The sequence below is a fragment of the Acanthopagrus latus genome, chromosome 20 (genome assembly GCF_904848185.1).
Source record: "Acanthopagrus latus isolate v.2019 chromosome 20, fAcaLat1.1, whole genome shotgun sequence".
Classification (NCBI taxonomy): domain Eukaryota; kingdom Metazoa; phylum Chordata; class Actinopteri; order Spariformes; family Sparidae; genus Acanthopagrus; species Acanthopagrus latus.
In genome coordinates this window covers 4137969-4164900 of record NC_051058.1, presented here as the reverse complement: position 1 = coordinate 4164900, position 26932 = coordinate 4137969, and the positions used below count along the sequence as shown (strand labels likewise).

General features: G+C 41.9%; 3 protein-coding genes across 11 annotated transcripts; 1 reads left to right on the top strand and 2 right to left on the bottom strand.

Moving 5' to 3' along the window:
- Positions 1-4104: 4104 nt before the first annotated feature.
- On the bottom strand, positions 4105-16515 carry adgra1a (adhesion G protein-coupled receptor A1a). The gene is made up of 7 exons (XM_037080396.1): positions 16226-16515; positions 15410-15722; positions 8879-9006; positions 8332-8455; positions 7860-8011; positions 6119-6214; positions 4105-6026 (listed from the first exon to the last, which is right to left on the bottom strand). The coding sequence occupies exons 2-7, from the start codon at positions 15410-15412 to the stop codon at positions 4538-4540; spliced, it is 1992 nt and encodes a 663-aa protein (XP_036936291.1). The 5' UTR covers positions 15413-15722; positions 16226-16515; the 3' UTR covers positions 4105-4537.
- Positions 16516-17168: 653 nt separating this feature from the next.
- LOC119010419 (transmembrane protein 26-like) lies at positions 17169-21760 on the bottom strand. Of its 5 annotated transcripts, none has more exons than XM_037082557.1 (7): positions 21626-21760; positions 19890-20013; positions 19663-19759; positions 19488-19571; positions 18088-18290; positions 17868-17947; positions 17169-17717 (listed from the first exon to the last, which is right to left on the bottom strand). In XM_037082557.1, the coding sequence occupies exons 2-7, from the start codon at positions 19931-19933 to the stop codon at positions 17467-17469; spliced, it is 759 nt and encodes a 252-aa protein (XP_036938452.1). In that variant the 5' UTR covers positions 19934-20013; positions 21626-21760; the 3' UTR covers positions 17169-17466. The 5 variants fall into 5 exon arrangements, with proteins under 5 accessions (XP_036938452.1, XP_036938450.1, XP_036938451.1 ...); XM_037082555.1 differs by having other exon boundaries at positions 21542-21673; XM_037082556.1 differs by having other exon boundaries at positions 21510-21644.
- cabcoco1 (ciliary associated calcium binding coiled-coil 1) lies at positions 21627-26932 on the top strand. 5 transcript variants are annotated; one of them, XM_037082562.1, is made up of 6 exons: positions 21627-21771; positions 21847-21935; positions 23163-23305; positions 24376-24520; positions 25946-26018; positions 26106-26932. In XM_037082562.1, exons 1-6 carry the CDS (start codon positions 21703-21705, stop codon positions 26226-26228), a joined length of 642 nt encoding a protein of 213 aa, XP_036938457.1. In that variant the 5' UTR covers positions 21627-21702; the 3' UTR covers positions 26229-26932. The 5 variants fall into 5 exon arrangements, with proteins under 5 accessions (XP_036938457.1, XP_036938454.1, XP_036938456.1 ...); XM_037082559.1 differs by having other exon boundaries at positions 23136-23305; XM_037082561.1 differs by having other exon boundaries at positions 21688-21747; positions 23136-23305.

Genomic DNA, 26932 nt, shown 5'->3' with positions numbered 1-26932 from the left:
TGGGTAAATATAAATTTGAGTCAGTGTGAATACTCTGGCTGTAGTGCGGAACAAGCTTGCGGATCCTCAACTGCGCTTGTATCACGATGATGTAAATTCCTGTAAACATAATTGAGACAACCACACAGTGAGTGACATCAGTGAGTGACATCAGTGTCCGACACCAAACAAAGGATGCAGCTACTCACCCTGAGCCTCGGTGAGCCTTTTTCTTGCAGTGTCACTCAAGCCGGGTGGAAGGAGCTCACAGCTCAGCGATGATTTCACATTTAGATTAAAGGATCAGTTCACAAAAAAAGAAGTTCGGTCATTATCTACTCATCCCCTCTGGTGATGGAAATTCTCACGAAGTTTCGTCGTCCATTAAACATTTCTGGAGCTTCACAGCAAAACAAGTAGATGATGTATGTGCTCGGAAAACAAAAGGAGCCATACAGCTTGTCTGGCATAATCCAAAACTATGGAAGCCCCAAGATCCCACATGGATTGTTCTGTTGTCTCTATAGAATAACCTAAACATTTTGGAACTAATACCACATTCCAAAATCAATAAACCAAACGTGCATCGCCAATTGTCAATATGGACAATGATAGAATGAATCAAAACTGAATATACTCAAACAGACCCTCAACAGAAAACATTTTTGTTGATCTTGACCACAGATTTGGGGTCTCTGTCAGTCAGTTTCAGCTGTGAGCATTATTTGTCTCATGCAGTGCAGCACGTCCTCTTCACACAGGGTTGATCAGGCTGTCAAATGCGGCCCCCTCTTCAGTGGCCATGAGAAGTTACTGGAGATTTGCAGGACGTGTCATACACATCAATCAGGGGCGTCAATGGCTGACATGTCTGGTGAGCGTGAGGATGTGCAAGGACTGTGATGTTTTCAGCTTCCAGTTATTGTGTACGGATCCTTGCAACATGGAGCCACACATTATCATGCTGCAACATGAGTGGATGGTAGTGGAAGAATGGCACTATGGGCCTCAGGATCTCATCATGGTATACAGTATTTGTGGATTCAAATTGACATCAATGTGAAGCACCTGTGTTAGTTGTCTGGAGCTTATACCTGGCTATACCTTAACCCCATCATCGCCATGGGGTGCTCTGTTCACAACACTGACATTAGCAAACAACTCGCCAAGAAAACGCCATACATGCTGTCAGCCAGCTGCACGGTGCAGTGTAAACCAAGATTCATCCATGAAGAGAACACTTCTACAACGTGAATGGATTATCTTGGCAAAGGAGAAGTGCTCAACTATGTGTTTTTTTATTGTTTTTTTTTTGTTATACAAATTTGTGCTCAAAATCAGATTAATAATTATTGTGTGTGCATGAAGAAAATATTAAATCTTTCTATTAAAATAGTGAAAAATGTGGGACAACATCGAGTGTTGCATTATTTGTTTAATTTAACAATTCATTGTTGCACAGTCGGTTTATTTTCTAAATGCTTGATCTTTTCTTTCGTTTGTTTTTTTTTTTTGGTCCAATTTAAAAAACTAAATATCAATGTATTGACAGTAAAAATACTGGATAAAGGTATTATTTACCCACTGTAGAATGCAACTCATCCCCCTGCTCAAAACTGCCAAATTCCTTTAAAAAATAAAATAAAATAAAAAACAACAAAAACACTGAAAGGCCTCACAGGATCCTCGATGGCAGCCACAGCCCTGTTCAGAAAGAGAGCGATGACTCATGCTGTGTGTCACAGTAAATCTTTATTTCTAGTGCAGACAACACACAGTGCTATTGGTTCTCCCTTTGTCTCACAAGGTGTCACTTCGTTTCTTTTACACTGTTGAGAAAAGCCACAATAGAAGTGAGAAATCAAATATGTCACATTAAAATGGCTCCGTGTTTGGACAGCATCTTCAGTGTCACTTCAACAACAACAGGTGACGGCCCCCCAACCCCCACCCACCCACCCACCCACCCCACCCTCGGTCTGGGAAGACGCTTAACGCTGTCGCAACACTGGGACAACGACACATCACATGTACAAAGTCATCAACGTCAGGCTGAGGGTTAGTGTCTTTTGATGATCACATTTACATCAAACTGGGATATGTTGACATGTAAGTGAACATCTGTGTTAACCTACAATATATAACAGCGACATGACTCATCCTTCTTTAAAGCAACAGCAGTTCCAGCATGAAGACCTGATTACGACCTTAAAGAAGAATAAAATGTAAGGGTGTGTTTAATGGAGGGAAATTAAAAAAGACTTATCGGTTTCACTTATTCCAAATGTGCCGCTAAATACCATGAACCAGAGAGGTGTTTCATAAAGATGGCTCAGAAGAGCAGGACTTACTGCGATAAGTCTGGTTCGAGTAATTCTGATGAACCAGCATCAAGCTTGAGGAAACTTAACTCTCACTTGCCCTGGCCGGAAGTGCATCTCTGCAGAATTATACAACCCTGATTTAAAAAAAACAAAAAAACAAAGAAAAACAAGGATGCTAATTCGCTAATCCTCTGTAGACGTACACAAAGAAGTGTACGTCTATAGAGGACTCTATTTTAATGTGACTGACGGACTGTAACACTGGCACAGAGACTAATTTAAACTTGCTTAAGAAACAAAACTGAGCTTAATTTATACGGTAAGCCTGGCCTAACTGGTCAATTTGCATTATGAAACACCTCATTGGAGAAAACATGTGGAAGTTTCTGGAACGACTTGAAAGGGTTGCTGATGATCTTCTATAACCTGAGCTCAAGTTTGTATGATGCTACAAACTGTATGATCTCTCAAAACCCATTGAGAAGAAGAAGTTGTGTGTAGTTTCCCATCACAGTGAAGGCTGGCACATAATTTCGGCACTACACAAAGTTTGTGCTTTGGAGCACATTGCACTTTTTTGGGAATATCTCACCAAGTGAGGGTCACAATAGTACATACTAGTGCAATATTTGTCTGACAAGAGTCTATTTGACTCGATTTGGCAGCATACATAAAGTGTCTCCATAGAAAATCTTTAGAGGCTTCATAAATTATTCTTTATCAATATATTCATAAAATTCTGCAAGGGTGGGTCCATAAGAATAAACACATATAGCACAAACACACCACATTGTATGTACCTACTCATGCACAGTTGCACACATTAAAAAAAAACACACATGCTCGCACTGATTCAAGTGTTTTCACATGTGTAGCCACCCATATTTAAATGATATTGTGTCGAGCAATGCCATTAGAAATGTAATAATATTAACAAATATAGATCTTTCTTTTTTTTTTTTTCAATAATCAATCCATGTATTTAAAGGTGCAATCAGTGATGTTTTACTGCCCCTTTGCATAATACTGTATATCAACAATGGTTTGCAGATGTTGATGATCAGTGTTGCTCATTCCTCCTCACTGACTGCACTGAGTACAGGTTTTCTTAACAGACCCCTTACACATAATGCACTCAGGGGCCTCAGATTCTTCTACTTGTAAGACTGATTGATTGATTGATTGATCCAAGCTGTATTTGAACCATATTCTTCTTGGCGAGCATCCTGAACGCCACCCATGAAGCCACAAATGCTTGCTCAAAAATTGGACTTCGATGCATTTTTCGTAATTAGATATATGATGGTAAGGTGGCAAGGCTATAACGTCACAATAGCGTAATTGGTCAGTTTCAATTATGGGCCTGAGATAACATTAATGATGATGGACCAGGGAACAACACCATCACTGCGATACTGTGTTGCCCATGTAACCAGGCGCTGTGTACATTGGCTGTTAAGCTTGAAAAGTAAAATCCTGATAGAGTTCTTTTAAAATTCTAGTTCTGAAGCCAGTGCCATGGTCAGAGGCAATGCCTGGAGTAGAATTCTTTACAAGCTGGATTAGCTACTTGCAGTCTAGAGCCAACTGGGGATGTGAATTTATCTTCAGTCTAATTGACCGGACGATGGAATATATTACTTCTCTTTGACTAGGGCTGCTAATTTCTGCTGCCTCATGATGCTACCAATGTTGTTTTCTCTCTGCTGAAGTCTGCTGTTGGTCATACTGTAGCAGTTTTATCTTTGGGTCCATTCAGATCAGGCCCTTGAGTCCCATTTGGATCAGTGTTTTTTTTTTCTTTTTTTCAGAAACTTAATTCATGCACATTTCCACTGGTTTTGGATCTGTGAAGACCTGGTGGGAGTATTAGTTGTACCTGCTATAATCGGTACTGATGGGATTCAAACTGAGGACCCTCTCGCTATAACCATGCTAACTGCTGAGCCACTGTGACCGTCAAGAGCCATGCAATTACTGATTGCAACTTTAAACTGCATAAAGTAAAATATTAGTTCAGCATTAATTGAACCGTTCTTGCATTATAATGTCCCTTATAAAAATGTATTAGTAACACTTAAAGATAACTTTGTTATAAAGGGTTCTGAAACATCAGGATACGAGGCCTCTCTGAAAATTCAGCCTGTGACTTAAGGGCAAGGCTGAAGGCATTGAGACCCATCACTTGAATTACAGGGCTGCTAGGAGGTCTGGCAAGTACAAGCATAAGAAAACTATACAGTGGTTTCATTCTTCCAAGGGCCAGTTCGTATGTTTCCTGTAGCGTCTGAACCAAACAGGCCGTCTTCCTGGAGGCTCCTGTTCCGACCGATGGTACCTCGTCGATTGACAGTGGCGTGCTGCCGAGGCAGAGTATTTCTGGGGAAGCCTTGATGCTCCGCCTCTACACTGAGATGATCCTTTTCTTTTTCTGTCATCTTTGACATGCAGCTGTATGTGTCGGAGTCTTGCTGATACTGCAAGGTGAAGGGATCAAGTTTGTCACAGCAGCTTGTGGTGGAAGAGTGATCGGCTGACCTGTACATGTGCCACTGGCAGGTGTGGACCCCGTGAGAAGGCAGGAGGAGGCTGTTACAGGAAGTGATGCTGTCATGCATGTTGTGTGCGTGGCCGTGGCAGGACGCCATTGAGTCTTGTACGCTGTGACAGGAGGTCTGGTGTTGCAAACTGTGGCACGAAGCCTGCTGCTTATCCAGGTGAGGGCTTGGGCAGGGAAGCTGGATGTCTGGGTGAGGGCTGCTGGAAACCAGGGGTGAGCCCTCAAGGTGGTGCGCAGCATGAGGGCTGTCCAAGTGGGAGCTATGCACACTCCCGTCCATACTAGTGGAAGTCATGTGAGAACGGTAGTCTTGAAGGCATGGGCGTGGGCGGTTGAAGGAGCGTGACTTCGTTCTGTTATTAAGGCAGCTCTGCAGAGGCAGAGTGGGACGAGGGAGCTCGTCAGAAAGCGACTGTGGACGTGGTGAGGGCACTCGCTCGAGGAGAGGTGAGATAGGGGTTGGGGTAACGGGGCCCATCATGGTCACACAGCACGGACCTGTGTGATTGGGCGCAGGGCTCTGGGGAGGTGGTGTCATTTTGTGGTAAGAAGTCTGGACAAGGTGAGGAGAGAGCAGCGGCTGCTTGCCTGAGCACGGGGAGCTCAACTGGCAGTGTGGCTGATGGAGCTCCTGCCTCTGGCTCTGTCCATCCCCATTGCCATCCTCTGTCTTAGACTTGGACGGGCAACAAGCCCACCAGCGGTGCCATACGTCATCACGTTTGGCACAGTGCTGGATGAGAAGAAAGAGTCCTAGCGTGACACAAAAAGCCCCATACAGGCAACTGAATATCATATCCAGGAAATGTCCCAGTGATACGGCCAGTGCCCCCAAAGCCCAGGTAGAAAGGAACAGAAAGAGGGTGAAGGCCGTGGCCCGTAGCTGGGATTTAAATGAATGCTCATTGGCCAGAACTGAAATGCCAGTTGCAAATGGTGGACAGTCCACAGCGGGGCCAGGCGCTCCCCCAGCGTCAGCGTGGTTCGACTCGCTGGACGATAGCTGCTGCTGTTCCTCACTCAGAACTCGCAGCTCGTATTTCCTCTCTGGGTGGCGTTTCAGCTGGATGTAGGTGCACAGAAAGTACACAGACATGACTAAGACCAGAAGGCCCATGGGAGCGTAGAAACCTCCGAGGCTCGGTTCCCACGCCATCCAGCAGCTAAAAAAGACACACACACCGACAAAAACATTGATTTTGGTTTATCAAGTGATGGGCGAAAACATGATTGTTCTGAAATAATGAGTACTTACTACAAAGCGTCGTCCCTGCTGCCATAGTTATCCATTCCAAATGCCGCTGTAACTCCGACGATTATAAGAGGGATTCCATCGCTCACAAGGTAAAATCTGCAAAAACAAGTGAAAATTAAGTATCAATATGTTTGTAAAGAAACGCTATGATAGGTTAACTGCATGATTTGCCATTAAATCTGTACCTCTGGCAATTCTCAGACTTCTCAGCTTGCGCTACCATCAGGTCAAAATCAAAGCAGAAAGCACATTTTTCCCCCTAACTGAGTCTTATCAGTGCTGTAGCATCACTGGCAGATGTGAGTATGGTATGTGTTATGATTTCAAAGTATCTGGGTTTGCACATTGAGGGAAAGGATGGCATATTGTCTATGTTCAGAAAGACTAGAAACCGACGCTGGTAATGTGACTGTGATGAAAAAGAGAGACAAAGCAGCTGCTGACAATGTTTTGATGAAAGCAGCATTATTCTGTGAAGAGATTTCACATTGCGCTGCTTCATCACTTTCATCCTGTTTTCAGAAAAAAAAAAATCCCTCTCATCTTGGTACCTTCCCTAGTATCTGTAACATGTATGACATGATCTAAAAGTAAACGTAAGTACGTAAAGAAATCATAAATGTGACAATATATTATATAATATTTTCTGTAACTAAGCAACCAGCCGCAGAGTATCTGCTTCCTGTTTACGCCGCCATGTTCGTGCCCAGTGTATGTGAACGATCATGTGGTATGTGTTTTCAGGTATGATAGTATGGACAGCGATTAGTTTTTGAAAGGGTGCTAAAACGTTTGTTACAAAACCCTGTTTCCAAATTACTCATCAACATATAAACACCCATACAGTATGTGTCAAATGAGTTTAGATCTCTACACACTGGCCATATACAATCAACAAGTAAAAGGACATTAGTACTAACAAGTAATGAAGAAATATATAAGACCTCTGCTATGAGCGTATTGTATTAATAATCAAATGTGTAATGATTTTTGTCATGACTACAATGAAGTTACAATGAAGTAATAATGAAGTTATTAAAATGAGAAACAGCTGGAGAACAGCTGGCATGATGTTTGGACTTCAAGGGCCTTACCCTCTCAATCTCTACTAAATTACTTAAAAATAATAAAAGTAGTTATTTTCTCCAGTGTTTTAAAACAAGAACCCATTTACTTCATTTTTTTAAAGTAGCAACACTGTTTTGTTGAAAAAATGTGAGCTTTCTAAATAATTGGGCTATTTAGAAGCTGTTTCTATAAGCAGCAAGGGGGTGATTCACTGGGACAAGAGGCACCAACTCGGATTAATCAAGTGATTTTAAATTCTCTACGATCAAATTGTGAAATTAATTTATGTCACTGAATGATTGTAAAATGTGTTCAATTTCAAATTCAAGATTTCTCATTTGACTTTGGTTCACGGCTCCTCACTGTGTTACAGTGCACTGCGATTTGTCAGTGCATGCTGGCAGGGCAAGCATTGTTGTTAAGGGTCTGCAGGGGCACTCAAGGACGAACTAAATAAGGACCGGTTGGCTCAACGCTCTGTTTGGTCTCTCAAAGTCAGCTGAGAATGTCTTAAAAGACAGGGCCATGGGCAAGTGCATCACTACTTTAATCCACAACCCTATGCAACACAGTTTCAAAACATTCAAGCTGTCTTGATCAAACTCCCATGATGGTCATAACATTTATTCATATGTGATTTCTATAGCACATTTGTCAGCTTTTGTCAGCTTACCTAAGGATGGTTGGTTTGGTGTGAGTCTGGGCAGACCCATTTCTGTCCTGGTTCCGAAGGGGGTCTTTGGACACATCTTTACAGATGTTTCTAGCTGTAAACGTCAGCCACAGCATGGTAGACAAAGAGGCATAGTGGAGTACAATGCCAACCTAAAACAGAAAAAGATGTAGACAAATATCACAATGTCATGTAATAATGTCGTGGTGTAACGTACAATTATTTTTGTATCATACTGGTAACTGAGTAGCCACAATGTTATGTTAAGACAACGAAAACAGATGCTCAAGATGCTTTTCTTTATTCATTTTTTCTTTTTTGCATTAGCGCACTGAGGTACACTAATATCACAATTACAATTAATGCATAATTCACTTTGGCTTGAAGCTGTCTGCAACTGCTTGACCAACAACTGATTTGAAAGTGCAGTGAAATACTACTGTGCTCAGAAAATAGCAAAACAAAGACTCACAATCTGACACACAAAAGGTAAGTTGATCTGATTGATGCCTCCGGCAAAAACTCCAAACGTCAGCCCGGTGTGAAAGAGGAAGTTGAGGAGTGTGTGCCAGCCATTCCTGCTGATGCGGATCACGCTGCAAAATATGAATAGATTATCAATTTACAGTTTTTCCTGGGTCCTCAACAGGAACCACCACCCAACCAGTGAAAGGTACCAAATTTTATTTATGTTATTTACCTAATTTATGTGCATGTTATATTTCAGCCCAGTCTTGCGTTTTTTTTTTTTTTAAATGTACCCAACCTGTCTAGCAACACTGTGATGTTGTAATGAATTGGGCTAGCATCTGCAAACACCACCACAGCCCATCTTTACGCCAGAGTCAACCATGGGGAAACAGTCACAAAGACAGAAGTCATAATACCCAATTTTCAAAGTATCAGTAACTTGCAGAATTGCATTCCCCAAGATGACAATACCACCCAAAATAAATGACTTTCTTTTCTTGACTTAAAATAACTCAATTGGAGAAAGGCTTTCAAAATGTTATTCTCACCTGTGGTGGACAATATAGGTCATGATGGATACGAGCAGGCAGAGCAGCATGACTGCTGTGCAGGCATACACCACTGGATGCAAGTAATCCCCGGGGTATGGTGGGAAGGACAGCACTCTCTTCAAATCCTGCGGGAAGACAGAAGTTCACAAATAGAACACAATAATTAGATCCACAAAAACTATACAATTATACTACTATTCTCACGTCTCTTGGTCAGCCTAAATGCGATAAATATAGGCAGGGAAATGAGATATAGCGTGAAAAATACACCTACCAGCACCTCTACAGCTCAGTAATTGACATGTGACAATGCTTTAGGGGGAGTCATATGCTGGAACTATTTCTTAACAAAAAAAAACAGTTTGTCCCATTTGACAATTGCTTCCGTTCAGTTTCCCAGCTATGTGGTCAGTAAGCACATTATTTGATATGCAGAGGCACGCTCTAGCAAAACTGGCAGCCTCCCTATGATAACACTGTTGTGTTCACATTAAGTTCAAACAACTACACTAGTTTCTAGCTTTTAAATAGCCATCACTTCAACATCAGAGTCACTGTTGCATTATGTTGCATGGGTATTTTTAACCCCCACATGATCAACTTCACAAATACACAAAAATCCTTAGATCCCCATTTACATTAACACTACGCAACGCAAATCTCCAACATGGGAATCTTTCCATCTCTACCATCCATTCTATGATCTGAAGGACCTGCTAGACTGAAGACTCAACAAAGCAGTGCACGATTACTGCACTCGACTGTCCAACAATAAATAGTCACAGCATGTAACTCCCTCTTAAAACACTAATGCCTTCTGTGACATGTAAAACAAGATACAATGTGCTTATAAGTGAGTGGCTGGTTCGAATTCCCAGCTCCCCTGACTACATGTCGAAGCATCCTTGAGCAACATACTGACCCTCAAATTGCTCCTGATGAGCAGCCTCTACCATCAGTGTGTGAATGTGAGTGTGAATGGGTGAATGTGGTAAGTGCTGGTAAGTGCTTTGCGCAGTCAGTAGACTGGAAGAGCGCTATAGAAATTCAAGTCCATTTACCAACAAGAAAACGCATTTCCCAAAATGTTAACTTTTGGTTGCTTGGTTGATTAGCAGAATTACACAAGAACTACTACAGGGATGGAGGACGGGTCTCAGCCTAGAACAGACCATTTACTTTTGGTGCGGATCTGGATGAAGAAAACAATCCAGGATTTTTTTTCTCTTTACCTTTGCGAGATGGAGCATTTTTCTTAATGGGGAATAATGCATGGATCTTGAAATTAAAAAGTAAGTGAGTACAATTTGATGCAGATCTAAGATCTAGTAGGCTTAAATTATGGTGAAGCAGTTAAGAGTGATATAATATTTAGACTGATTGGCTATCAAATTTGATATCCGCCATGTCCATTGTTTATAATTATGTTACTGTTAACTTTTTTCTGACATATGATTGAGAAATGACGTAGCAAGGTTAGAGATTACAGTGATCTGTTGCGCCCACATAATACACAACCCCAGAACCTCTCGAAGAGCAGTTAGCCAACTCAGTAGCACAAAGCACACAGCCCCTTAGTCTAGAACTTACCAACAATGGCAACAACAGATTAATTTAGCGGCTAACCCAGTTAGCAATCACTGTCTATTTAGCTTGTTTTTATATGACTGTGGCATTTACATAGGCTAATATATAGGTTATTACACAAAAAAGCTAAGAGAGCTCATTGAAAATAGTGAATTTGCTGCTAACACACATCTCCAACCTGACTTGACTTGCACTTTCTGGTTTCTACTATCTCAACAATTCCAGCCTCGAAAGGGGCTCCGTGTAATGCCTGTGTCGCCCTGGAAGATAGTTGTTAATTTATGTTAGTGGATTATTTCTAAACTGACTGTAGCTACTGTTGCTGTCTTTTGGCGGAGCGGAGAGAAGGCTCTCAGCAACATGCATGAAGTTGCATCCTTTGGACTGTCGCTGAAAATCCTTCACTAAGAATACCGCAGTCCAGCAGCATTAAACAACTTAAAGAAATCGTCCACAGGCTTTGTATGAGAGAGACACGGGAGGTCTCATTTTCACGTTACAATCTGCTCACACATTGCCAAAGAAAAAGTGATGAATACGTGCAAGTTGCTATTACACAGAGCCCGCTGAAAAACGCCTGTAAGAGAAAATGATCATGTTTCCCGCTTTGCACACAGCCAGTGCTGATCCCAAAATTGCTGCCATGAACCATCAGCTCTCATAACATCCAGCCTCACTCATGTTAGTCAGAATGACCTCATGAAGCCTGCAGACTTGCTGCTGGAGGTTAGAATGTGCTGCATGTTTCCAAAGCCCTGCACAATTACTCAAGCCCCTTTCAATGAGTGCATTAATGAAATCTCCTGACCTGGCCCTCAGATCTACCAACACGCTGGGGAACTTCAATGTAAATGATTAGAATTAAACAGATTGCATGATTCAAGCAAGCCCTCTCAGTTTACTGCAGATATACACAGGGAGAGTCTTTGTGCAACTGCTACTGTAGTGTGGCCCAAGTGCACTGACATCACTATCTCAAAATAACTCAGTGCACATCATTAAACATGTAAAACATGGTAACAGGGATTTCAGTGTCTCCTGTAATATGAAATCAGATTAACAAAAGGCACGTTATGAGATCTTGTTTGGGTAGATGTGTGTTTGTAGTACTCGGGCTGGAACAGTCTTTCTTATCAGAACCCAAAAGCACTCTTCACCCACCGAGCTCTGGGTGATCGGATAAGATCAGAGGAGCTGCTTCATGGAGAGAAATAGCTACAAATGTACACATCACGACCTGAATAAAATATTAATATCTTATGTACAGATGTTACGTTTCAGTGTCGCAGCTTTCAAAAAGCTTCATATGTAAATACATGTAAAAAAGATATCTAATGCCAGATATGAGTGACATTCTTTTGTATTCGTTTACAGATTGTTTAATGTGTGTGCTGTGTGTGTGTACACAGCTCAGGTAACACTTGCATCCAGAGATTTGAGACCCTTTCCACAATCGACAGCTCCAGTCCGATTCACAAATGCCTGCATGCATGCATTTACAGTATGTCCTAGAGGAAATATAAAGATACAGTATAGTGCATGCAGAAGCAGTGGCCGGTAGGTACTACTATTTCTGTTTTTGATCTGTTATTTTTGTATTTCTTTTTTTTTGGCTTTTTCACTGAAACATGTATCACTCATGTACAGAAAACACATTCATCAGCACTGGAAAAGGAAGCAGGGGTTTCAGATTGAGATCAGTGGACAGAGCCCTCCAGCAGGAGCAGGAGATGTGGACGCTGCCTTTAAGTAACTGACGCTTGGCGCTCACATTCAAAAACTGCATGAAGAACATTTTTTTTTTTTTACTGGCACAAGCCAGTGTTGTGTAATGAAAAATAAATGATTGTGTTACCTTGAAAATTGTATCATCAAGACCTTGTTTTCTGGTATTATGACTGTATACTGATACTGAGCTTAGATTAGTGTAACTCCCATTGAACAGAAGTCAAACATTCACTCCCTTTTATCTCTGTTTTGGTCACCGACTCCTGAGAAAAATATCAGGTTAATTTAGCCAGCAAAATGCTCCTGCTAGCTTCGTCTGCTGTTTGGTGCTGGGCAGGTAGAGTGTAGTGCAGATTATAAGCTGAGCTTTACACACCGAAAAACAGGCGGATGAGAACTGCACTTAACTTACTAATAATAATCAGGCAGGCTGTTCATTCTGTCATGCCACAGAACCAGACTCAAATCCAAGAACTATTAAAAGACATGTATATATATATATATATATATATAGTATCACACTATAGTGTAAGAGTGCCACACCACTGTATTGTTGACACATTATGTCATTACAATACACACAGCCTGCGTAGTACACAAACCGTTTGTGATAGAAAGCATGCTCAGTAACACTCAAAATGTCTGTGAACCTACACATCCACTGATGGAAAGCACCAATCTGTCCATTTGCGTTACTGTGTACGCACCCGACATCCCTTGCGCATACGCCCAGGGTCACTCCCCTCGAGTGACAAATACGCAAACAATCAGCATCTGCCGTCCTGCCTTTGCATGGGAAAACAAACATGGAAATCACAGTCCCAGTGCAATCCCACTGCAGCCATGAGAAATAATTCAAGCTTTTAACTGCCACACTACAAACATCGACGTTCTAACCTCTCTCAGAAAGAAAGTGGATAAAAGGTTTTCATAAAAATGTAAAGTTAGTCCTTTAATATACACTTTCAACTGATAATTCGTTGGCCATTTTAGTCCCTCAGCGCGTTGGCGGTTTGCAAATGCACGGAGCTACTGACAAATCACTGCACTTGCACTAATATTCTTTAGCCAAGCTCAGATGACTTAGCTGTGGAGGCAGGACTGTGGAGGAGGCTTAGAGAAAGTGACTCATATACAGTAAGTGATGTGCATCTCCTGGGCAGGTCTAGCATTCCTTCTGTGTTAAAAGGCAAAACGTGCCTTCAAACAACAGTTAGGCCTTGTCCGTTCTCTCTCGGGAGCGCACTCCTGCGCGTGCATAATTCAAGCTGAAGATTCCTGTGGAGGCAGGAATCAAGGGCTAACTTGACTCCATCTTTACGACAGCGTCAACTCGCTTTTCCTTTGTGTTCCGAGGCCCTGTATTTTAGAGACACTGTCACGTCTTCCTCCTCTCATCTCTCCCTCACTCCGGGACAGCATGCTCTCTCATCACGCTCCGCTGAACAACCCATCTATTAGACAGAGCATGACTGATTAAATCCTTTGCAGATCCCATAAAATGAAAAAAAAAAATGATAATAATAATAAAATACAGGCCTGCGCACACAGCAGCGAAGATCTGTGCGCACTACATTCCGCTTATCTCAGATGACCGACTGCACACTGTGTCACGAGGTAAGATTTTGTAATTAGGCTTTCTTTGTTCCAAATCTGATTTCAGAGCATCAGTGCTTATCACCAGCTTAGTGTCACAGGGACTCCAGATACAAGCTACAAGACTCATAATCATATTTTCTTCTAAATCCATTAAGCAGGTCGAAAGGTAGAAGCATTCATCTCTTTTATAATCTTCCTGCCTCTTAGTTTTTCGTCCCACTGTTCATGTTTTTGTCACATTTCAGTAGTGTCAGGAACGTCCCGGGCCAACTTACAGGGACTGATCCAGGGATGTTTTAATTGACTGGTATCACCTACCATGGTGCCCGATTAATGTTGGATCCAGTGACACCATCTTTCAAAAACACCACTTTGTACGCTGATCATTATCCTTTATTTAACCAGGTAAAAACTCATTGAGATTTAAAACCTCTTTTCCAAGAGTGACCTGGATATATGATATATCTCATTGTCCTAAATAGGTTCCTTCATTGGTGCATATTTTCAGACCTGATCTGTAAAGGATCTGTGGAAAACCCAACTGAACCCGACATGCATAAATTGATTCTCAAGCTTTTCAAGCGAAAGATTGGTATTTGGTAGATTGCATACCTCTGCCTTTCCCTCTCCCTTTTGCACTCACTCACAGATACTAGCCAACTATACCCCCCTACAGCCACGCTAACAGATCTATGAGGCTGTACTTAGGCACAGTGGTGCTTTGAGCTAAATGCTAATATCAGTTTGCTAATGATGACACGCTGATCTTTAGCAGATAACCTATGAGGTTTACCATATTCATCATCTTGCTTTTGCACAGAAGCATGCGAACATAGCCTAGTTTGCTATATAGTTTTGCTATTTTCACAGTACTCTACCTGAATAGTAAACTGAGTTTGACACATAAAATCAATGGAGTGTCCCTTTAATTTGGGTTTGTATTGTGTTTGCATAGTAAATGTGACTCCATTCATTTGTCTGTAATCAAATAAGCAGAAACTAGTGTGACATACTTACTAATTAACTAATAAGTAATGGACCAAAGATTGGGGAGTCAAGTGGGTTAGTCATGGGGCCCATAGCTCATTTCTGCATCAGGGACCCTGTGAGGCCCCTGTTTTTAACATGCACCTTTGAAAGTTTGAAAGCAAACCACAGTTTCAACCAGTATTATTCACACTGACTGTGAGTGTCAGTGAGCAGAGCTATAGGTTCAAAAAAAAAAAGAAAGAAAAAAATAATCAATTGTTGAGTTTAAAATAGAAACACTGAACATTTGAAAAAGAATGCACTCACAGACCATAGGCACACAGACAGGCAGCCACTGAATTATATGAATTATTAAAGGTGCACCATATAGCTTTTATAAATTTTAATCAGAGGAGAAAGCTCTATACTATTCTACTTTGTGTATATGTGGCGGACCCGAAAACAGTGTTCTGGGAACTTACTTAAATCTGGAAACAGTTTGTTTATTCACTGATGGTAAAATGTATATTTCCGAGATTGTATTATTACCTTCAGATTCTGAGTTTGAATTTTTTCTACAAAACTACACAGTGCACGCTGAGCTGAGTACAGGGTGACTGGGTGTAACGTGTGAAAGCACTTTACCATTAGCCTTAGTGGAGTTACACTTCAGGTGTGAAGCTCTGGTCTCGCCAGTGGAGGCCCCCTGCTGGCCCCCTACCCTGCACCCTCCGGCTCCATGACACAGGATGAAGAATGTTTGTTTGTTTGTTTTTTTCTTTTTCCTCAATCAACTTGGTGTCCTTCCTCCAAAACTCCGGGTGCAGCGGAGGATGATCCTGTCACAGGAAGTGGTCCAGCCGGCCGGTGCTCTTCCTCCAGCTCGGCGGCTCCAGGAGCGGTGCCGACGGGCAGCCGCGGCCTCCCGGTCCTGACTCCATCTGCACGGCGGGCGGCACTGACCGGGGGAGCAAAGCACAGGACGCATCAGCCGCTGTGAGCCTGTGCCTCACACTGCTGCACAGCTCTGAATGACAACAACACGAGTGTGTGTGTGTGTGTGTGTGTGTGTGTGTGTGTGTGTGTGTGTGTGTGTGTGTGTGTGTGTGTGTGTGTGTGTGTGTGTGTGGGCGGCGGGGAGGGGATGACAGATCACGCTCGGGATGCATCGAGGCTGATTTTCAAAATAATGGCAGCCATGTAATTCACAGCGATGAGATGAGCGGGTGAAGTGAAGCGCTGCTGCCGGTCACCATTGTTATTAGCGTAGTAAAGGCAACGTGGCTATTAATAGACCTGGCGGTGCGTTTGCGCTCTGACTGTGATGCTGAACGGAGAACGGACAATTGGCTGCTCAGTCATTTCTCCGCACATGCACACAGACAATCAGCTGATGGATCAAGTGACAGAGACAAAGGTGATCAGAGGAGTGTGTGAGGAGAAGCGGAGGGCTGAGTTTACCTGTGGTGGTGGTGGTGGTGGTGGTGTCCTCTCCTGTCAGCTGAGTGGGAGTCCGGACCCTCCTCAGTCCAGGTCAGTGAAGATAGTGACTGCGCTCCATTGGCTCGTAACGATGTGCCGCATGTTACGTAGAGCAGGGGCGGCACAGGAGGAGGAGGAGGAGGAGGAGGAGGAGGAGGGTGTGACGTTTGAGCTGACAGATGACAACGTGTCGGACTGACGAATTTAATCTAAATAGCCCCTATTCTAATTACACTAATGCCTTAACAACAAATGAAGAGCCTTCATCGAAAATATGAAGAATTGTTTTGTCTGGTTTTGTGTTATGTGTGTGTGTGTGTGTGTGTGTGTGTGTGTGTGTGTGTGTGTTTCAGTTGTCTATGTCTGTGTGAGCATGTGACTTTGACCAGCTGCACTATTAAAACGTTTCTCACGCCATTTCTGCATCTCATGAAATTGTTTTTACTCACTCCACTTTAATAAGGTCTTTGAAAATATTCTAGTGCAACAGCTCAAATACATGAACTGAAGGATGCTGCAAATACTTTGAAACCATAAGATAACACTAAAAAACTCATTTGGAATCCTGATCTGCAGTACCCAGCGGCGGCTGTAGACCAGTTTTAATAGGGGGGTCAGGTTGGGACCCGGGGAAAAAAAGAAAAATCCCTCATTCTGACGAGGGATAAATGGGACTTAAAACAGTGTTTACTATTTCACCAATTTTAATTGCTGAGACACTTTATATCCGCCTCTCCCTTCAGATCATTGCAAGAAATCTGTCATTGTATTATTGATGCAGACTTCCTGTCAGGGGGGCCACAGGAGAGTCCGGACTCAGAGTTACGGGGGCACTGGCCCCTGTTGCCCCCCTCTCCTAGAACCGCCACTGGTAGTACCCACCTCCTCTGAGAGTGAAACAGCATGACTCCAGTGCTGCAGAGATCCATTTATTCAGTTTCTGACAATGAACAGGCAACATCTCTTCATCAGGAGGAACACACGAGGTCAGTGTTTTGTAGTTGGGATCTCTGATCCCTCCCTCCGCACAAGTGATCACTGTGACAACATAAATAGGATTGCAATTCTGATATACAGTGCACCCACCGTACATTACCTATACAAGTGTGGAAACTAGAAAATTGCAGTTTCAGATACACAAGAACATGACGTGCAATCACAACCCTGTACACAGTAATCTCATTACAGTAACTTTTTTTGCGCTGGGATCGCATCCGAACTCAGGAGGTCTTGTCGCAGACGAGCACGGAGAGTCGGTAGATGTTGAGAACGACAACCAGGAAGTTTTTGATGGCGAAGAAGATGAGCATCTGGTGCACCACGTTGAAGTAGATCATGACGGTGAGGCGGACCACCAGGAAAGGCCCGTCCTGGATGAACAAAGCCTCCACGGTGCTCCAGATATCAGTCCTGAGGTGAAGGAGGAGGGAGGGCGCAGGCTCCGAGAGGTCCTCTGAGGTAGCACCCATCACTGTTGAGACAAAGAAGGAAATGACTTGGAGGTGGCAGTCAACAACTTTTCAGCTTATCATTCTACAGTGCATACAATATGATGGCTGCAGAAAAAAATGGGAAATGAAGAATGAACCGGAATGTGAAAACAATATCGCTGGGGCAGTACCTGAGAAATGCAGGGGAAACTGCAGCATGCTCCAAGTCCACACAGCCAGAATAATGTAGACCATGGGTGGACTGCTGTCACTGTTTAAACACACACACACACACACACACACACACACACACACACACACACACACACATTGGCTCACTTTACAGCCCATTGTTTTATAAGACAACACGTGAGATGCAACTGTTGTTCCCTCCTGTTCCCCTCTACTCACTTGATGTCAGACAGCGTTTCAGAGGTGAACTCCAGTATGTCGGCAGCCGTGCCAACGAAGATGAGCAATAGCTGGGAGAGCTGGTCCCTTGTCAGCTCTCCAGCGGCCGGCAGGAGCCACTTCCCCAGGATCAGCAGTATGAGCAGGATTTGGTGTAAAGCCAGGATCCAGTCATTGGCACACACCGAAGAAAGAGAGACCCCCTGTGAAGTGGGAGACATGGGAGAAAAAAAACGTCATAGAAAAAGGCACACCAGGATCAGATGCTGACAGGCTCAGAGAGTGTCATATGCTCCAATCAACAGTCTCAGAAGTACACACGTTTTCTGATCCGGTAACCAAACGCTTAAAGGTGCACTATGTAGTTTTGGGGCAAACTGTTCATTCACTTATGGAAAAATAAATATTTCTGAGCTTTTCTTGATTTTGTAAATATTAAAACTCTGAGGTTGTAATTTGCTCTCCAGAACTACATAATGCCCCTTTAAGGTTGGGCTAAGTTTTGAGTCATTTGATGGCAAATGAATGTGGTTTTTTTTTTAGGAATTTGCTGTATCTACTGATGCAGTTGTTATTAAGAGGGCAAGCTTTTTTTTTTTTTTTTACATATATATATATTCACTGCTAAATGGCATGTGATTTTTAAGAAAATATATTATATATATTATACATAAGTGAAAGGAGAAGGACTGGGTTAAAAATATTCCTCTTTAGTGAAAATTGTGAAGAAATCTGATGGTCAAAACACAGAACTTATTTCATAGTGCGCACAAGACTTTTACTGTCGAGCTTGTAATTGCTTTTATTGAGGGTGGGGAGCGTTATTAAAAGCAGCCAGCTCTATGAATGTGCTCGCGTTATAAGGGGAAAAAAAACACCCGCAGCCTCACAACAACCTCTTTGAGGTGAACCAGCATTACACACAGAGCAGGGAAAGAGCCCCACTGTCTAGACGTGTGAGGACATGGAAAAGGAGGATCCCCACAATACGTTTACCATTCAGTAAGTTTGAAAAAAAAAAAAAATCCTATATAATCTGTCATCCTTTGTTAAATCAAAACCATCCAAATGCTCTAAACCTGGAATATAGTGATTATTTACATTGAGGGAAACCGTCTCTAATCTAAAACACACTTGCACTTGAATCTTATGTTGAATTTATTTTCATCTATGCAGACAACAACCCTACACTAATAGGATGGTGCTGAAACATGTATGCAATGTAATGGAAATGGAGATGTTTTTAAAAAGTGGTTCAAATAATTCAAACCGGACCTCTTTACTGCACATTCATGGCTTGCATTTTAAATGACTTGAACTAAAGTAAGGCCGCATTTAGGGAAAGGATTTTAAATATCAACAATAAACACAAAATTGGTGTAAAGTTTAACCAGACCTACCGCAGGGAGCTCACTGCCATTGGTTGAGTTCCTCCAGAGTCGGAAAAGACTTTTAATATTTTCAGTCGAGTCAAGTTTTTCACACTACAGTGAGAGAGAGAGAGGAATTCTCAGTTATCACAGCATAATGGTATGAAACTCTCAGGCTACGAGAGAATATAGACAGAATAGATACCGCTGAGTCGGTGGATTTGTTTTCCTGGTGGTGAAGCTCTAAAATCCATAACGATGGGATGATACTTATGAGGAAGAGGAAGATAGCTGGAGAAAACCTGCAGGGAAGGAAAACATCAGTACAGAACTATTGTCACACTCTCAACTGTCATCAACCAGTTACATCCTATAGCTTAATATCATACACGTACGCATCGTGTGATAATGAATTGCAGTGCAGTAGCATACCATTTGTAATCATTTCCCCTCCTTCTTCTCAGCGTCAGGATCATCTCAGCCACCAGAGGCAGGTAGAGGATGGTGAGAAGCCAGTAGAGTCCATTGTTCTTCACAAACACCACTCTCCACACGCCTATGAGAGAGATGAGGATAAAGAGAGACCTGGTCACCACAGCACAGATGAACTTGAAGAACATGTTGTGAGTTCGTGAGGCACACTGGAGGAGCTTTGGCAGTGCCAGCTGTCGCAGGGGACAGGGGAGTTATACGTTAGAGGTCTGAGGGAGTTCATTGTCACTGAGGGAGGGAAAAAAGCAGCCAGGGCACGCCTCCAGCAACCTGCTGGAATACTTTTTTTCCCGTTTACTGGAATGTTGTTTCGATTTTGATGATATGTCAGTTGCTTGCAGAGACTTGCAGTTGTTGACACTGAGTTTCCGTTGTTACCTCACTTTTACTACCTTTACGAAGCGCCTTCTACAAAGTCCTATAAGTTAATGCCTCCCATTTACACAATCACACAAATGTATTTGGGAAACAGGCAGGAACCAAAAACAATGTCTGTAACGTTCTCTGATGATTATAAACGGGAACTACTCCTTATATGTTCAGTATATAGGCAGGCACCAAACCCATGTATGTATTATTATAATGTTTTTATGAGTGTTTACAGCTGCCAAAGTATGTAACGCTGTTACTGTGATGATAACTGACAGTTAAATATTGAATCAGGACCAGATCCTGACATGTAAATGTGACATCTGTGGGAATGAAAAGCACCAGAGTTTACATGTATCTGATTTTGATCAATCAGTGATTTTTAAATAATCTAAGCGCTAATAATAACAATCATGGAGACAAAGAAATTAACAAACTCTGCAAAGTCTTTGTCTTTAGGTTGAAAAAAAAAAAGTTGCAGTAGGCTACTATTATAAAAATGCACCATATATTACATTTAAGGGCATTTACCAGAAGCTTTTGTTCAAAGTGACTTAGAGTAATTCATACATACATTCATACACTGATGGTGGTGGCTGCCATGCAAGGTGTCAACCAGCACATCAGGAGCAGTCTGGGGTCCAGTATCTAGCCCACAGACACTTGGGCATGCAGACCAGGGAAATTGAACCAGCAACCATCTGATAAAATGAGCTGGCTCTGCCCTTGAGCAACAGCCGCCCCAACAGTTTCTTATCTTTTTTCCTCTTTTTTTCCCCCTGCAAATTACTGACTTGAATGGGAGCAGTTGTAACGCAAGCAATTATTAATAAAGTATTTCTGATTTTGACTTATATTATGCAGTCCGTTGTCCATATTTAAAGTGAAATTAAAATTAACAAGTTGACAGTATGGAAGACAGATGACACATTAACATGCCAGGGTCTGGTTATATATACGACGTACGGTCCAGCGACTCACTGCTACGTCTGTGTCTGTATATGAGTATGAGTACGTTACTATCGGGACAGGAAGATCAAGCAGCTACCCGGAACGCAAATACCTTCAAAATAAAAGCACACCAACGTGTCCGTGGGCTAATGACTCTGTTTGAACAAAACACCAAAATTCACATTAAGTCTTAATCAGCTGCATCAGAATTATAGCCTAAATCATATTATGTTAACCTACCTAAAAAGTTGTATTTAGTGACTTTGGCATACACATAGGCTCTTAATTATTTTGTAAAGAGGTCCAACGGAAGTTCTCCAGGAAAAAAAAAAAAAAAACTCGATGTAAAAAAGTACCTTGACGGTGGCCCTGTACCGTCTGGGGACAGAGGCTTTTAATTGGTTGTTGCCATGAGAACCACTACAGCGTCAACATGTCCGGAGGAGTGACACGTCGTGAGAAGAAAGAGCAACCTACAGTAAAAGATAAAGTTAAGCTACAGGTAATAAATTAAGTAAATGTGCTTTGTTTGCTTATCTGGAATAACCCGAGCCTGTTTTTCTCCCCTCCTCGTCAGAGAGAGGAAAATGTCTTCCTCCAGTGGGACGCGCTGACACACCAACAAATCCAAGACCTGATGGAGAAGACCGGGGATGACCTGCAGTCGTACGTAGCTAACTGCGTCACAGTGACCGTTGAAACTGTCAAAAAATGTCTGCCATGATCTGTCTGAGTAGTGTCAGAGTCAGGTACTCACTGGAGTTACTTTAACGTAACCTTACAAAGAGTATGACATTACATTACATTACATTTAAGAGTATTTTACTTTCCCAAAATTAAACGGCATGAAGGGCAAGTTGTATCATAATTTAAAAAAAAAACAAACATTTGAATCATTGTTTGGTTCAATAGGCCTCTATGCCCCTGTTGGGCAGCTCTGATCAAAAGAGTTGGAGTAGCCAAAGTGAGAAAGGTGGAGGTTTAACCAGGAGAGATGAATACTTAAGAAAGAAACCCACTTCCAAAGTAAGGTGAATGGTTAAGGTAATTTAGTCTAAACTGGCTTTCAAGGAATAAGACTGCAAGATTCCTCAAAAAACTTGCCCAAACGGACCCAGAAGAACAATTAAAGTCTTAAAGTTTTTTATTGAAACTCCTGAACCCAACTCTTTGCTCATTAAAGTGCCTGCTGTTTAGAAGAAAGGCCGCTGTGATTGAAATCACTAAAAGTTCCCCTCAGCTTCAGCTGCTGTTGTCAGCAGTATTCCATCATTATTCATCTTTCACAGTTTAAACCAGAGCTTCTCTCTGTCTTGCCCAGCCCAGCTCACTCCTCTGACGGAGGAGATCAACCTGTAAGCTTATCACAGCTCTTATGTGTGACTTGTTTTCTCAAGTGAGACAACAGATCCTCCATTTCATATGAATGTGTTGTGATAGCATTATTAGCTATCTGTTTACTGCATGTAGAGCCATTTTCTGAATAATATTAAAAGACCTGTCAGTCACATGAATCAGGATACACATACAGCCTGATTGTCCCTGCTCCACCATAACCAGACATCTACACCTCTACCAATCTTCATGCTCACACACTTTTCTCACGTAACATCACAAATGTTTACACTCATCAGCATGTCAGCGCAATATATTCTTTCACACAGCAAAAGTGTCACACTTTCAGTGGATTGATGATATTTGAATATATATTTTTAGTTATTTTTAAGATGTAATGAGGTGAGATACACTAATTGAAAGTAGATGCCCTTTAGTCCTGCACACTGGACCTTTAAAGTGACTATTTCAGCACAAAATTACAACTGCACTTAAACAGTATTTATCCATATTCGTTTCTGTTGCCTCAAGGGAAATAAAGGAGCTTCTGGGCTTCAGGAACCATCAAACTTGTATGAAGGAAGCTGCCATGCTGGATTACTATTTCTGTGGTGTCTGCTGGGCAAAAGAGGCTACCTTCACCTCCATACAGACCTCCTTCACCATGGCTGTGCTGCAAATGCTGCTGGATAACATTAGAGGTGAGGAGGATGTCCAGAGACTCAACTACACATTGGTGGTAGCGGCTCCCTTGCATTAACAAAGCCTGGTAAGCAAAGGAAAACGCACTGACCATAATGTCCAGTAGGTGCCACCTGATTGTCACAGTCCCCCCAAGGTATGACAATGGCCATCTCATTGTCTGAGAGCGCACCTGAATGCATCGTCAGTTCCTCGGCCACGAAATACACAGAGAAGATAAAAACAGCTGTGCACCCATTTCACAGCAGTCCCATCGTAACGGGTTGCTGGAAGCATCAGTTTTCGTCTGCACAACTGTTACTAAAAGGGAGCAAACAAACATTTGGATCTTGACCACCTAGGCCACAGTTTTTCATCTCTGTGGATGAGCCAAAACTGCCCCGTGTTTACCAAACACTCTCCGCAACCAGCCTCCCTCACCCCTGCAGAAGGACTTTATCCCTCAGAAAACGGCACTTTGCCCATTTTCTATGCCCATGGCGATTCTGCTGTTTGAACAGACACTGCAACACCTGTTATTAATCCACGCCGAGGAAGTGAGCTTAATTAAAGAAGACACACACTACAAGTAAGACTTAATTAGTGTCTGGGCAGATGCTAGAAATTAGAGTATATCGTATGCTTTTCAGCTACAGGGTGGTGCCCCGTTTTAATGATTTGATTATTGCTTTTGATTAATTTAATTTGAATAATTACTATATGAAATTCTAATAACCACACCTGCTCTACCATCAGTTCCAACATCAGCAAGATGCATGCACCATTCGTTGAGAAGTTAGCAAAAATGTTGGAAAACGCCTTTCACAGTGTTAGAGAAATCCCATCCCTTTATCTAGATCCACATCATAGGTATATGGGATCTAATGGGGCTGAGACCCATCATCCCCACAGGCACGGGTAAAATCACAACATCCTTGACAAGATAATGAATGAGATGATCAAGTTGTAAAAGATGTCATAAGCATTCAGGAAACCAGTAAACTAGCATGACTAGTAAATGCATTACTATATACCCTGTCAAATATATCAAAATTGCAACACTAACTTGTGCTTTATTCTTATATTTTAGTGAAGAAGATGGCTTTAGTTGAGAACTTGATGGAGTTTGCTAAGGCCTTGGGTCCTACCTGCCACTGCCCCACACCAGAAGCAGACACCACTCCACTTCTAGACAGCAAAGAGGCAACAGCACTCATCAATTACATCAGAAACAGGTAAGAAAATGGTCTTGTATTCACAGGTCAATCATTATATTATTCTTTTTTTAAATTCGGTGTATGACTCATTCAGAGATGGCTGGAAGGATACAAATGCATACCTCCTTTAAATCCAAGCCAACATGTCCATGTGGGCCCAGCGTGGATTAGTGATATGCTGGCATAAAGATGTGTTCATCTATTTGCTCTGTGCAGGCCCTGTGTGGGTTGTACTACCCAGTGTTAAACATGCAAAGGCAAAACACATATGAAACATACATCCCAGTTCTCCCATTTGTATCCCATGGTGACCCAGTCATTATTCAGTATAAGGTAAGGTGCTCACAAAGGGGCCTGATGTCACTGCTGGCATTGGCTCCATCTGTGACCTACACTGGCATTACTTGAGCCACACAGGTTGCACACAGTATATGGAGCTGATAGACAGATCTTCATGCCAGGCCAACACTAACAGTGTGGGTGGTGGACATGTTGACTGAGTTCATTTAGGAGAAGCTGGTACCACATGCTGTAAACCTGTCACAGCATGTTTTGTAAAACACAGCCGGATGTTGGACATCTTGGCCTTGTATTGGCTTTCAAAATCAGTGGGGAGAAAAATAGGTAAACATGTAAAAGCCAGATTACTAAATGATGTAGAAATATTATACAAATGTTTTAATGTATCAAAGTAAAAATACTCATTTTGCAGAATTGTGACCCTTTTAGGGTTCCCCAGGCTGTGAGACTCCTGAACTCATTGCCAACACTTTTTGTGGCTTGACCATAATTTAGTGTGTGTGTGTGTGTGTGTGTGTGTGTGTGTGTGTGTGTGTGTGTGTGTGTGTGTGAGAGAGAGAGTGAGAGAGTGTCAATTTAATTATACAATCTGTACTCCATAATGACAATTAAATAAAACTTGAATCTGTGGGCTCATTTTATATGTACAGGATAGTGTGATTTATAATAGTGCATCATTTGTGCTGTACATTTATTTTAAATCTTAGTGTCTTATATGTAATATTGATGTATTATGTAATCTTAATATCTTGTGAGTACTGCCATTGAATAAATGTGGTGGAGTAACTTGTGCATTTCCCTATAAAACATAGCAGAGCAGAAGTTTAAATTAGCATAATGGGCAAAATATTCATGTAAATATCACAGACTTGACCAGAGTAAATACACTTACTGTCCACCACTGCTTGCTCATAACTTCACCCTCCTTTTAAAGTTAATCGTATTTGTGAATAGAATTGACCATAGATTGTTTAATGTCACCGTCATACTAATGTGCTGAGGAAAAACTCACTCGAAATGACAGCCATCATATTGTGATTTTATGAATCACTCAAGATACTGTAGCTCTGTGTTGTTGTTGGGTGTATTGTGTTTTAATAATTGAACTGATGCAGCTGACCCTGTGTATTCTGTTGGCTGCAGTCTGTTTCAGAATTACAGACTGTTTGAACTTCTCTTCACCACATCCAGAGAGGAGCTGCTGACAGGTGTGGAGGTGAGACAGCTTGTGATTCTTGTGAGTGTGTACTGTATGTCTGTGTCTATAGACACTTAAATAATATTTTTAAATGCTGTTTTCCAGAGGACTATTGATGTGTTCAGCTGCCAGGATACTCTCAGTCCATTGGAAGAAGGCATTTCCACCCAAATAGCGCTAAGTCCAAACATGAAAAATACACCTACCAACAGCTCTGAAGCCCAATAATTAATATGTTGGATGTTTTTGTTGTTTTTGTTTTTTTGTTTTTTTTTTATTTGTGTACAATGAGAGAAATGTAAAAACAGCAATTTGAGGTTTTAGGGGGACACTGTAATAACATTAAACTACTGCAGATAAAGCACCACATTTCATACGTACATGATTGAGTCCTGATTGTTAAACTCATCATAAAACAAGGATTTGGATATAATCTTTGAACAATGTACAGAAACACTGTAAACCTCACAAGAGTCAGCGCAGATTAATATTGCAGTCAAGAATGTATGAATTTCAGAGGGGATTTTAACATCTGTGAATAATGTATAAGCTTTTATTTCAAGCTGCCCTGCGATGAGCTGGCGACTTGTCCAGGGAGCACCCTGCCCTCGCCCTGAGACAAGGCTGGGATTGGCTCCAGCAGCAACACCCCGTGACCCCATGGAAAGGGATAAGCGGTTACGGATAATGACATGACATGACACTTTTATTTCAAGCTTATACGTTTGCATTCCATGTAGTGTTTTCTTGGAGTTCAAGCCTTTAGTTTGGTGTCGGTATGTATAAATTACATGGGAAAATGAAAATGGAACTTCAAAACGATCTAACGTTGAACACAAATCAAACACGAGATGAGCCAGCAATACCCTTTCACTTGTTGTCCTGGTGTTTTTACTGTGAACTTTATGATGAATAAAGAAGTCCTTTCTGTG

Coding starts and splice junctions, on each gene's coding strand:
- adgra1a (XM_037080396.1), bottom strand. Junction 8,456..8,878: donor ACCTATATTGTCCACCACAG/GTGAGAATAACA, acceptor CATATTTTGCAG/CGTGATCCGCATCAGCAGGA. Junction 6,027..6,118: donor AGCAGGGACGACGCTTTGTA/GTAAGTACTCAT, acceptor TGTCTTTTTTAG/CTGCTGGATGGCGTGGGAAC.
- cabcoco1 (XM_037082559.1), top strand. CDS start 21,703: ATGTCCGGAGGAGTGACACGTCGTGAGAAGAAAGAGCAACCTACAGTA. Junction 23,306..24,375: donor GCTGCTGGATAACATTAGAG/GTGAGGAGGATG, acceptor CTTATATTTTAG/TGAAGAAGATGGCTTTAGTT. Junction 24,521..25,945: donor ATCAATTACATCAGAAACAG/GTAAGAAAATGG, acceptor TGTTGGCTGCAG/TCTGTTTCAGAATTACAGAC.
- LOC119010419 (XM_037082554.1), bottom strand. CDS start 20,077: ATGTTCTTCAAGTTCATCTGTGCTGTGGTGACCAGGTCTCTCTTTATC. Junction 19,760..19,889: donor AGGGGAAATGATTACAAATG/GTATGCTACTGC, acceptor CCTTCCCTGCAG/GTTTTCTCCAGCTATCTTCC. Junction 17,948..18,087: donor GAAACGCTGTCTGACATCAA/GTGAGTAGAGGG, acceptor GTGTTTAAACAG/TGACAGCAGTCCACCCATGG.